The following is a 12,529-nucleotide window of genomic DNA, read 5'->3' on the forward strand; positions in this document are numbered from 1 at the left end:
CCTACAGCGCTATGGGGAAAGAGCAGGGGAGTGGAATTAGTTGGACAAAGAGCCAGCATAAGCAAAATGGTTTGAATGGCCTCTTTCTGTGCTGTAGGAATCTATAGGCCCGACCTTAACTCTGTGTGTAGATGAGTTCTGAAGGGGTTAAAATCTCACCTTCTTACCCTAGGAGTACTACATTGTTCTGGAAATCTATGAATGTTGTCTTGTGGAAAACTCACAGCGACTCCACAGTAACTGGGTAAAGGTCGGTTACAGAAAATAACGCTCAGCAACTTGGTGTCAGGTGGCAAGCCGCAATTTTATTCTCCCTCGAGTTCGTAAAAAAATGGTGTCAGGTCGTGCACTCTAAGGGTTAAATTACAGAGGAGATCGCACAAAGTAGGGTTGTATTCTCTGGAATTGAGAAGTTTAAGAGGTGATTTGATCAAAATTCTCAAGATATTAAGGGGACCAGATAGGATAGATAGAGAGAAACTATTTCCACTGGCTGGGGAGTCAAGGACGAGGCGACAGAATCAAAGGCCTTTCAGGATCGAATTTAGGGATAATTTCTTCGCACAATAATGGGGGCTTGTAAGCAAGGTACTGCAACAATTGTGGGCAACTTTAAACTTAATATAGATTGGACAAATCAAATTGGCAAAGGTAGCTTTAAGGATGATCTTATAGAGTATATTCAGGATAGTTTCTTAAAACAATATGTTGTGGAACAAACCTGGGAACAGGCTACTTTAGATCTGGTAATGTGTAATGAAAATGGATTAGTTTATGGTCTCATAGTGAAATATCCTCTAGGAAAGAGTGATCATAACATGATGGAATTTCATATTTAGTTTGAGGTGAGAAACCTGGGTCTGAAATTAGTGTCTCAAATTTAAATAAAGATAATTACAACAGTATGAAGACAGAGTTAGCTAAAGTGGAATGGGAAAATAGGTTATAAGTTTAGACAGTAGAGAAGCAGTGGCAGATATTTAATGAGATATTTCATAACACTCAACAAAGATACATTCTATTGGGAAAGAAAGACTCTATGGCCAGAATTTTCGGGTCGGCGAGTGGGGGCGGGGCCCGCTTGCTGACGTGTAAAATGATCCACAGTGACGTCGGGTGTGTTTCCCGATGTCACTGCTCTTCAAACAGAGCCTGAGTTCGGTGGGTGCACACCAGAGTCGGCTGTACACCCGCCAAAATGTCAAAGGCCTATTTAGGCCATTTAAACACCAATTAAGCTAATTAACTGAGTTGCCCGTCCAACCTTAAGGTTGTCGGGGGGCAGGTGAAGAGCCCAGGCGGCCTTCGCATTTATCATGGAACCTCATCCACGGGTGGGATGAGCTTTCATGAAGGTTTTTAAAGTTAAATAAAATTTTTAAATTAAATTCATTGATATGTCCCAGCTCATGTGACACTGTCACGAGGGGACATGTCTTAAAATTTTTTCTTTTCGTTATTAAAATTTTCAAATATCAAACTAATCTCCCTGAGGTAGCTCTGTGTCTTAATTGCCCGCCCATGTAAAATGGCGGCGCGCAGCCGATTGCGGGCGGTGATCGGCTATGCACCCACTCCCGTCCAACCCCATCCTGACAGGGAGAAAATTCTCCCCTATGGGAAGGATGAACCATGTATGGCTAACTAAGGACGTTAAGGACGGCATGAAATTGAAGGAAAAGGCATACAGTGTTGCAAAGACCAGTGGTAGGCTAGAAGATTGGGAACATTTTAGAAACCAGCAAAGCATGATTAAAAAAATTAGGGCAAAAATAGATTATGAGAGTAAACTAGCAAGAAATATAAACAGGCCGTAAAAGCTTCCGCAATTATATAAAAAGTAATAGAGTAGCTAAAGTAAAGATTTGTCGCTTAGAGGATGAAACTGGGGAATTAACAATGGGCAAACCAGGAAATGGCGGAAACTTTGAACAAATATTTTGCATCTGTCTTCACAGTAGAAGTCACTAAAAGCATTCCAATAATAATGGGAAATCAGAGGGCAAAAAGCGAGGGAGGAACTTAAACTATTATCATTAGAGAAAAAATACTGAACACATTTAACAGTTGGCAAGTCCCCTGGACCTGTTGGCCAAATGGTCTTAAAAAAAGTGGTTGCAGAGATAGGGGATGCATTGGTTGTAATCTTCCAAAATTCCCTAGATTCTGGGAAGGTCCCAATGGATTGGATAATCCATTATGCCCCTATTCAAGATAGGAGGGAGACAGAAAGCAGGAAACTATAGGTCAGTTAGCCTAACATCCGTCATTGGGAAATTGCTGGGATCCATTAGTAAGGAAGTAGTAGCAGGACATTTAGAAAATCATAATACAATCAGGTAGAGTCAACATGATTTTACGAAAGGGAAATTGTGTTTGACTAATTTATTTGGGTTCTTTGAGGATGTGATGACTAGGATGGATAAAGGCAAAACCAGTAGACGTAGGGTGGAATTTTCCGGCCCTGACACTGGCGTGCATCGTCGTGGGCGAGACAGGAAAATTTGGAGAACCGTTAAAAGTCAACCCATCCCGCCCACGACAATGCCTGCTGGTGTCATGAAAATCCTAGCCATAGTGTACTTGGATTTCCAAAATGCATTCAATAAGGTGCCACATGAAAGGTTACCACACAAGATAAGAGTTCATGGTGCTGGGGGTAATATGTCAGCATGGATAGTGGGTTGGCTCACTAATAGGAAACAGAGTCGGGATAAGTGGGTCATTTTCAGGTTGGTAAACTGTAACTAGGGGAGTGCTACAAGGATCAGTGCTGGGCCCTCAACTATTAACAGTCTATGTTAATGACCTGGATGAAGGAGCTGACTGTATTGTATCCAAATTTGCTGATGATACAAAGATAGATAGGAAAGCAAGTTGTGAGGAGGATACAAAGAGTCTGTAAAGGGATATAGATAGGTTAAGCGATTGGGCAAAAAATTAGCAGATGGAGTATAATGTGGGAAAATGTGAACATGTCCACTTTGGTAGGGAGAATAAAAAAGCAAAATACTATTTAAATGGAGCGAGATTGCAGAGTGCTGCAGTACAGAAGGATCTGGGTGTCCTTGTACATGAATCACAAAAAGTTGGTATGCAGGTACAGCAAGTGATTAAGAAGGCAAATGGAATGTTGGCCTTTATTGCAAGGGGGGTGGAGTATAAATGTCTTGCTACAACTGTGCACCGCATTGGTGAGACCACGCCCAGAGTACTGCATATAGTTTTGGCCTCTTTATTTAAGGAGGGATATACTTGCATTGCAGTTTATTGAAGGTTCACTAGGTTGATTCCTGGGATGAAAGGGTTGTCTTATGAGGAAAGGTTGGAGTTTAGAAGAATGAGATGTGATCTAATTGAAGCATATATGATTCTGAGGGAACTTGACAGGGTGGATGGTGAGAGGATGATTTCCCTCATGGGGCAACTTAATACCAGGGCGCACAGTTTCAAAATTAGGGGTTGCCCATTTAAGACAGAAATGATGAGGAATTTCTTCTCTCAGAGAATTGTGAATCTTTGGAATTCTCTTCCCCAGGGAGCAGTGGAGGCTGAGTCATTTAATCAAGGCTGATAGACCCATTCTTGATCTAAAGGAGAGTCAAGGATCAAGGGGAACAGGCGGGATAGTGGAGCTGAGGTCATGATCGGATCAACCACTATTGTATTGAATGGCGAAGCAGGCTTGAGTAAGGCCTACTCCCACTCCTATGTTTATGTTCTTATGTTCAAAGGGTGGTAGAAGTTTTGAATTCTCTTTCACAAATGGCAATTGATGCTAGACCAATTGTAAATTTTACAACTTAGATTGATAGATTTTTGATCACCAAAGCTATCAAGGGATTATGGTGAAAGGTGAGTGTCTGGAGTTAGGCCATAGATCAGCCACGATCTCACTGAATGGTGGAACAGGTTCGAGGGGTTGAATGGCTTTTATGTACCTACGCTGGTGGCAGGAAAAAAAACAGAAGGATAATGCTGATAGGCTGAGATGAAGTAGGGGTTGGTGGTGAGGAGGGGGGCTTGCATGGAGCATAAACACCAGCATAGACCAGTTGGGCTGAATGGCCTGTTTCTGTGCTGTAAATTCTAAAATGCTTCCATAAGATTTTAAAAAGACACAAAAAAAATGACACTTCCTTTTACGCCACATGTTCCATTCAAATACAGTAACACTTCGTTTTATTACAGTTGTAAAAAAGGAACATTTTTGAATATGGATTCATGATGTTAGATGACATCCCCACCTCAAAGGCAAAACTGAATGACATTTCCTCCACATCACAAGTGTAACAGCTTCCACAATGAAAGCAGCAAGAGCCGCCCGCGCTACACGGCAGCATTGGGTAAGTGTTGCGGTTTTCAGCTGGTTAAGGTGCTTTGTTTAACAGCTCCACATCCGGCCTAGCAGCATTACTGCCTTCACAGTACCAGTGCCTGTTCGGTTATGCGTCCGTTTTAGCGCATTCAAACTCCCGAGTTCCAAAGAGTAAAATTGCGCATTGCAGAGTGCGAGCTCAAACCCACAAGAATCAGAAGCAGCCCACAGGCTGACCCAGATTTAGCGATCTGGGCAGAACCAAGCAATGTCTCCCTGCTTGAGGAGATATGGAAAATTGTGATGGGGTTGTCTTGCAGGGGTGGCCTTTTTGCAGCCTCCAGTAGCTGGCAAACAGGGCATTGGCAGAGGTCTGGGAGCAAAGCGGAAGATGTGAGGTAAATGATAACGGAATAACTTCAGAGTGCTGCAAACCACACACCAATCCAATTGCATTCCTACCACTGGTTTATCCCTAGCACCTCATCTTCGCTGTTGGGGTTGATGGAGACTCTGGTTGGCTAGTTGGGGTAGGTTGATAGCATTCAAAGGTATTTGGACAAAATAGATAGCTAAGGAATGGCACTTGGACCTTAATGCAAACCACAATAAACATCCCCTCGCAAAGCGTTTTTTATTTGTCAGTAGGCCCAGGCATGAACAGACTGGTCCCCACCTTCAGAAGAAGCTGGTACTTCATGATTCTCTGAACGGGTTTGATAAGTAAGTCATTCAGCTGAAGCCTGTGGCCTAGTTGTTGCTTCAGCTCCTGAAAAACAAGGACAAAATGTTACTACGGCAGGCCGATCAGCCTTAGGTCTCCCTGAATATTGCCTTCCCCAAAATTACTCTCACATGGTCACCATATTCACTGAGTCCTACGAAATTGTATACCCTGTTTTTCACATGAATTTTGCACTCAGATAGGTGAAGCCTGTTAGTACTGGGAGTGACACCTGGTCATCCAGTATTAAGATCAACTCCAGGGTAAAGCTCCCTCTACTCGGCTTTAAGTTTAAACTAAGAGCAATGTATGTTTTTTTCCATTTCCCACACCAGTCTGCAAGGCAGACTGTGTGAGATGATTAGTTTTGAACCAATTTACTGCCATATTAGATGCTGTAGACTTACACCCACTAGGAACCAATTTGCATGAGATCCTTACAATTGGCAGAGAGAGAGAGGAGCCTGAGATGGACTCAGAGCCACCCCTCCAGAGATGAAAAGGCAACAAGCAAACCACTTAGCCATCTAGCCTCCCTATTTATGAAGGGATTTTCTAGGATTGAGGCATGTTACTGTAGAACTTAGTCCAAGTGCTGTGTTTGGAAAGTGAAACCAAAATGAAAGGGCACTCACTTCAAAGTAGGTGTCGATGTACTCGGAGACGATATGCTCTGATTTAGGTTTATTCTGGCAATAAACCACGTACATGTGTAACCGTCTTTCCTGGAAAATAATACATGTTCATTCTACTTAAGTATTAACTACAGACAAGAACACACCACACAGGTCCCACACTTTCTCCTAACACACACCAAACATGTTCATTCCTGTTTTTGACCCTGTAATGCACGGAGCCCAATTTTGCTCCTTCTCTGCTCATTAAGCTTGCATTCGTGACAATGTGCTCATGGCCAAGGAGCCGACTGCAATGCTGCTGTAACACGTTGTGCGAGCCGCTTAGCAAAGCCTATATCAAGGCGCAGTGGCATTGCAAACTGCAGTTGCCGCATGAATAATACTGGAGAGTGCCCCACTGCATCCCTCTACCAATTAAAATGGACCAACAGAGACAGCAACGCGAGCTGGTGGACCATTTCTCCAACTCATCCTCAGAAACAGTATGTTGGACCCAGCAGGTATGACGAATGCAGTCTGAATGAATTATCACACCAGGACAAGGGGTATAAAGGACACTTTGACTTGAGGAAAAAAGCAAAGACAAGGAGGTGAAGGAATGGCAGGGTTATGGATGAATAGGAAAGACAATCAGTGAGGATAACTATCCTTAGTCCAACAAGAATTTATGTATCATTGACGTCAAACAGTGCAAGTGCAGCACCAATCACACATCACTTGTGTTATACAGTCCACGTACTGCAAGACAAAGATTACCAGCTGCAATGCTTAATACCATTCCTCTGTAAGCTATTTTCAGAGATATGTCAATCGATTTATTTTAAACAGGTTCCATTAAAACAGTGTAAAAAGGAATTGTATACAGGTGGATGAAGCATTCGTCCCCTCATACACACACAGGGTAACTGCAAAATCAAAGTATGTTTGATGTATACGCTATATAGGAATATAGGAGCAGAATGAGGCCATTCAGCCCCTCAAGCCTGTTCCGTGCCTTTCAATGAGATCATGCTTGATCTGTATCTGAACTACATCTACCCACATATGTGTTGTAGTTATTGTATTCAATGCATACAGTCACATTAATTGGAGGAAACCTTGGCCCCCAATGATTCTGAGTCAAAGCGACCAGCTAATGGATGTCTCCCAAAGTGATGGTCCTTATTATTGGCTGTAAGGCCACGAGTGGGAGCGCTGAAGCTGGAGGTCCCAGCCCCAGCTGCTGGTTAGTGTCGCTACAGCAACATGCAGTTTCCTTGGCTGCCAAAGACTCATCATTCCCTGAGCACAGACACACTTGCAGTCCCTCCGCGGGGTCTGTAATTATAGCGCTACAGCATGACAAGCAAGTCACATCGCAATCAGTTTTCTTCTTATAGCAGAGTCTAGGCTCAGTGTGGAATCATGAGTCCCAGAAGAGCAGCATATCATCAGCTGCATCACATTCCATCACCCACTAAGGGAGATCTTGTGAATGAGGAAGGGGCAGTGCTGATGGCCAATAAATACTTGTAGTTGAGCACATTGAAGGTCCATGAGGAGTAGCTTACCTATTTGCACCTCTTGAGGCCGCCTTCTGAAAGAAGGTTTCTGTATGGGAAGTTGTGCCCAATTCACTTATCCCCATGGCGACGCAGGGTTGGTGCAGAGGGATTTGACTTTGACAAGCCGGAAAGGGAGTATGGCCCTCAAGTGACCTCTGGCATTGAGGCCATCATGCCTTCAGCGTTTGCTATACTGGGCAGTGCCTTGAGCTAGATGGGATGCTCAATGGGAGAAGATCTCACATAACTTTCCTCTGGTGTACATGTGGCAACCACTCCCAAGCAACAATAATTGGCTTAAGGGTGCATGAGGGAGATGGCCTATAGAAAGCCTGAGAGCCAAGTACTCTACTCGCAGACCCAGTCGTTTCCTTTGGGTGAAATTATTCTGATTTCTATTCTTCCCATATTTTTGTTTAGGTACATCATGGGCAGGATTTTGAGTTTGGGGTCAGGGCCCTGACATCCAGTTTTCCCTGAATTGGCCAATTAGTGGCCAGAGGGCACTTTGCTTCCCAATTAAGGATGGCGCGTGGGCTCTTGAAGCTGGAGGGCCAATAGGAAGCCCTCCAGCATGGAAGGAGCTGCAGCCTGCCATTGCAGATAAGGGAGAGAAAGAGCACCTCCATCTTGAGGAGCCATCTTAGCAACTTTAAAAGCTATTGAATGAAAACATGGCCAGAACTGCTGGACATCCATCGTGGTTGCGGGGGGGGGGGGGGGGGGGGGGGGGGGCGGGGGGGGGGGGGGGGCTGGAAAATTCCATGTCGGTCTCTGTTAATTGGCCTTTAACTTACCTTAATCGGCTATCTTGCAGGCAGATAGCCCTCCAGCCCCCGATTCTGCCTCTGGCAGCAAGATGGTACTGCAAACCAGCACACTGGCCATCCGGGTGAAGTTACACACCTGCCCACCTCCATTCTCACCCCTACACTCTGCCCCATTTCGGCTTGACTGAACTGCTCGCCAGCATACATAATTGTTAATTATGGCATTTACATATAGCGATTTCAGTTTTAAATTTCATCGAGACTCCAAATTGAGATTGAGAAAACCAAATGAAAAGAAACGAGATGAAAGTCCATCCAGTCAACCAATGCTTGCCTTATCAGTTAGATGGTAACCCCTCACCTTTCCCTGCTGTCAATAGTAATGTTAATTTCCCCCGGGGAGGGATAAATAGCTGTGGCCAAATTCCACTGAGTTGATAGGGCTCTAAGAGCCAGTGTTATCCACGATGCACTGTGAGATGTACTGAGGTCCTTAAATTAACCCCACCCACTCCCCACGCAAATAAGTTTGAATTCCTTAGGAGTATAGGACAGTACAATATCAGGAATGGCCATCTCCATCCATCCAACTGGTTCCAAAGATTCCTTCTGACATCTGATATCCTCCAATGCCTGCCAAAAAACTCCACTACCTCTTAAAGTTTATAACACTGCTGCCCTGATAGAGTTATTCCACATATTTATCAGCCTGTTTATGAAGAACTGCACTTCAGATTTTTCTCATCCAAATTTGACTATGTGCCCCCTTGTCTGTGATAATGTTAATGTTTGTATGTAAGACATGTATACAATGGAACAAAACTGGTCCAGAATGGATCCCTGCAGGATCTCACTTCTCACCTTAATCCATGGAGATGCTCCTACCTTAACAACCCTGTTTTGCAACCTTTGACTATTCACCAAGTGAAGGAGGCAGTGGCATAGTTGTTATTGTCACTAAACTAGTATTCCAGAGACCCAGCATGATGGGTTCAAATCCCACCATAGCAGATGGTGAAATTTGAATTCAATAAAAATCCAGAATTATAAGTCTACTGATGACCCATAAACCATTGCTGATTGTTGTAAAAACCCATCTGGTTCACTAATGCCCTTGAGGGAAGGAAATCTACTCTGGCTTACATGTGGCTCCAGACCCAAAGCAAATGTGGCTGACTCTTAAAAATACCATCTGAATTAGGGATGGGCAATAAATGCTGGCCCTAGCTAGTGATGCCCACATCCTGTGAATGAATAAAAAAAAAGTTATTCACTTCAAAAGCTTCCCTCCAATTAAGTGCCTTTTTACATTGTAAACTGATATTCCATCAAAGACTTTGCTGAAGTCTGGGAATGCAAAATATACTGAGTGCATCATGCTGATTAACTCTGTATACTCTCAAAGAGCTCTAACAGCTTTGCCAAGCAATTTCTATCGCCTTTAAATTCATGTTGACTACTTCTTATCATTCCATGCTACAGCCTTGAAATAACTCATTGTTCAATATTACATCCATTATCTCTTCTATTAATGGGTCATGGGGCTAGTTTCAGTCAATTCTTCCTTGTTGACCCATGCATGGACACTTGGGCAGCTGCCAATGCTCGCTGTTCTGATGTATGATGGTTTCACATGATCTTATCAGAATGACTGCAAGATTGTTAATTCATTGATAGCCAGGAAAAAATGGTCAGTACACAACCAAGTGTATTCATTTTGTAACACAGTACATATTTATGAGCTAGGTGCCAAAGCAATTTGGCATGAATGACTATAATAAAATTATTTGTATACGTCAGTGTATAATATATACATAAAAGCTGTAATAATCAATGTAGATCAGACTTGCATTTTTATAGCACCTTTCGCAAATTCAGGACATCCCAGAGCACTTTAGCGCCAACGAAGGACTTCTAAAGTATGGTCACTGTTGTAATGTAGGAAATGCTGCAGCCAAATTCTACACAGCAAGCACCCACAAACAGATAATCTTTTTTTTAAGTGATGTTGGTTGAGTGTTGACTATTAACCAGGAAGAACTTCCCTGTGCTTCATCAATGTAGTGCCATGGGATCTTTTATGCCCAATTGAGAGGGCAGGTTGTGCTCTTAGTTCAAGACTACACTTGTGACAGTGCAACATTCCCTCAGCACTGCACTGGGAGGATCAGCCTAGATTTGGACAAGTTGCTAGAGTGGGACTTGAACCGACAACCTTCTGACTCAAAGTCAACTGAGACATGGCTGACACCTATATAATAGTGTAATTAGAACTTATAAACATACCCAATACCTATTCTATCACACTAGATCATGGCACTCCTAACACATCAAACATGATTGCCCCATTTGTGCCTTACAGCCAAACCTTCCAGGCAGTTTGTGAACATAATAAATAGGAGCAGAAGACGACCATTCAGCCAGTTGAGCCTACTCCACCATTCAATATGATCATGGCTGATCTTGGGTTTCAAGTCCTTTTTCCCACCCATAAGACCATAAGACATAGGAGCAGAAATTAGGCCATTCGGCCCATCGAGTCTGCTCCACCATTCAATCATGGTTGATAAGTTTCTCAACCCCATTCTCCCGCCTTCTTCCCGTAACCTTTGATCCCCTTACCAATCAAGAACCTATCTATCTCGGTCTTAAATACACTCAATGACCTGGCCTCCACAGCCTTCTGTGGCAATGAATTCCATAGATTCACCACTCTCTGGCTAAAGAAGTTTCTCCTCATCTCTGTTCTAAAAGGTCTTCCCTTTACTCTGAGGCTGTGCCCTTGGGTCCTAGTCTCTCCTACTAATGGAAACATCTTCCCCACGTCCACTCTATCCAGGCCTTTCAGTATTCTGTACGTTTCAATCAGATCCCCCCTCATCCTTCTAAACTCCATCGAGTATAGACCCAGAGTCCTCAAACGTTCCTCATATGTTAAGCCTTTCATTCCTGGGATCATTCTCGTGAACCTCCTCTGGACCCTCTCCAGGGCCAGCACATCCTTCCTGAGATACGGGGCCCGAAATTGCTCATAATATTCTAAATGTGGTCTGACCAGAGCCTTATAAAGCCTCAGCAGCACATCCCTGCTTTTATATTCTAGAACTCTTGAAATAAATGCCAACGTTGCATTTGCTTTCCTAACTACCGACTCAACCTGCAAGTTAACCTTAAGAGAATCCTGGACTAGGACTCCCAAGTTCCTTTGCACTCCAGATTTCTGAATTCTCTCCCCAATTAGAAAATAGTCCATGCCTCTATTCTTCCTACCAAAGTGCATGACCTCACACTTCCCCACGTTGTATTCCATCTGCCACTTCTTTGTCCATTCTCTTAATCTGTCCAAATCCTTCTGCAGCCTCCCTGCCTCCTCAATACTACCTGTCCCTCCACCTATCTTTGTTTCATCTGCAAACTTAACCAGGATGCCCTCAGTTCCTTCATCTAGATCATTAATGTATAAAGTGAAAAACTGTGGTCCCAACACTGACCCCTGCGGAACTCCACTAGTCACCGGCCGCCATCCTGAGAAGGACCCCCTTATCCCCACTCTCTGCCTCCTGCCAGACAGCCAATCTTCTATCCATGCTAGTACCTTGCCTCTAACACCATGGGCTCTTATCTTACTGAGCAGCCTCCTGTGCGGCACCTTGTCAAAGGCCTTCTGGAAGTCCAAGTAGATAACATCCATTGGCTCTCCTTTGTCTAACCTACTCATTACCTCCTCAAAGAATTCTAACAGATTTGTCAGGCATGACCTCCCCTTGATGAAACCATGCTGACTTTGCCCTATTTTACCACGCACTTCCAAGTATTCTGAAATCTCTTCCTTAATAATGGACTCTAAAATCTTACCAACGACCGAGGTCAGGCTAATCGGCCTGTAATTTCCTGTCTTTTGCCTCACTCCCTTCTTAAACAGGGAGGTTACATTAGCGATTTTCCAGTCCTCTGGGACCCTCCCTGACTCCAGTGATTCCTGAAAGATCACCACTAACGCCTCCACTATCTCTTCAGCTATCTCCTTCAGAACTCTGGGATGTAATCCATCTGGTCCAGGTGATTTATCCACCTTCAGACCTTTCAGTTTTCCTAGCACCTTCTCCTTGGTAATGGCCACCATACTCACCTCTGCCCCCCGACTCTCCTGAACTTTGGGAACACCCGTTCCCTTCTCCCCTGATTCCCCGATGAGAGACCAGGAATCTATCTCAGCCTTAAATATATTCAATGATGGAGCATCCACAACCCTCTGAGGTCGAGAATTCCAAAGTTTCACAACCCTTTGAGTGAAGAAATTTCTCTTCATCTCAGTCCTAAATGATTGGCCCCTTATGCTGAAACTGCCCCCTCCCCTTGTTCTAGGCTCCCCAGCTGGAGGTCTTGTGGTGCAGTGGATAGCATCCCAATCTCTGAGCCAGGAGCTCTAGGTTCAAGTCCCACCCCAGGACTTGATAACAAAGGAAGATGTGTGCCTGGCATAGCTGAGCAGGCTGATTGTCAACCTACAGATCCTTCTGATTATGACGATGGTA

The 12,529-nt window shown here is 43.9% G+C and overlaps 1 protein-coding gene across 6 annotated transcripts in view; it reads right to left on the reverse strand.

The window, feature by feature from the left end:
- Window positions 1-12,529, reverse strand: part of LOC121273298 (rho guanine nucleotide exchange factor 25-like) — a 525,914-nt gene that overhangs the window by 29,916 nt on the left and 483,469 nt on the right. For all 6 annotated transcript variants that reach the window (XM_041180385.1, XM_041180386.1, XM_041180384.1 and 3 more), the window contains 2 exons: window positions 5,678-5,767; window positions 4,995-5,087 (listed from right to left, as the gene is read on the reverse strand). In XM_041180385.1, coding sequence (XP_041036319.1) covers window positions 4,995-5,087; window positions 5,678-5,767 — 183 coding nt within the window. The remainder of the gene's footprint in view (window positions 1-4,994; window positions 5,088-5,677; window positions 5,768-12,529) is intronic.

The sequence above is a fragment of the Carcharodon carcharias genome, chromosome X, assembly GCF_017639515.1.
Source record: "Carcharodon carcharias isolate sCarCar2 chromosome X, sCarCar2.pri, whole genome shotgun sequence".
NCBI classification, from domain to species: domain Eukaryota; kingdom Metazoa; phylum Chordata; class Chondrichthyes; order Lamniformes; family Lamnidae; genus Carcharodon; species Carcharodon carcharias.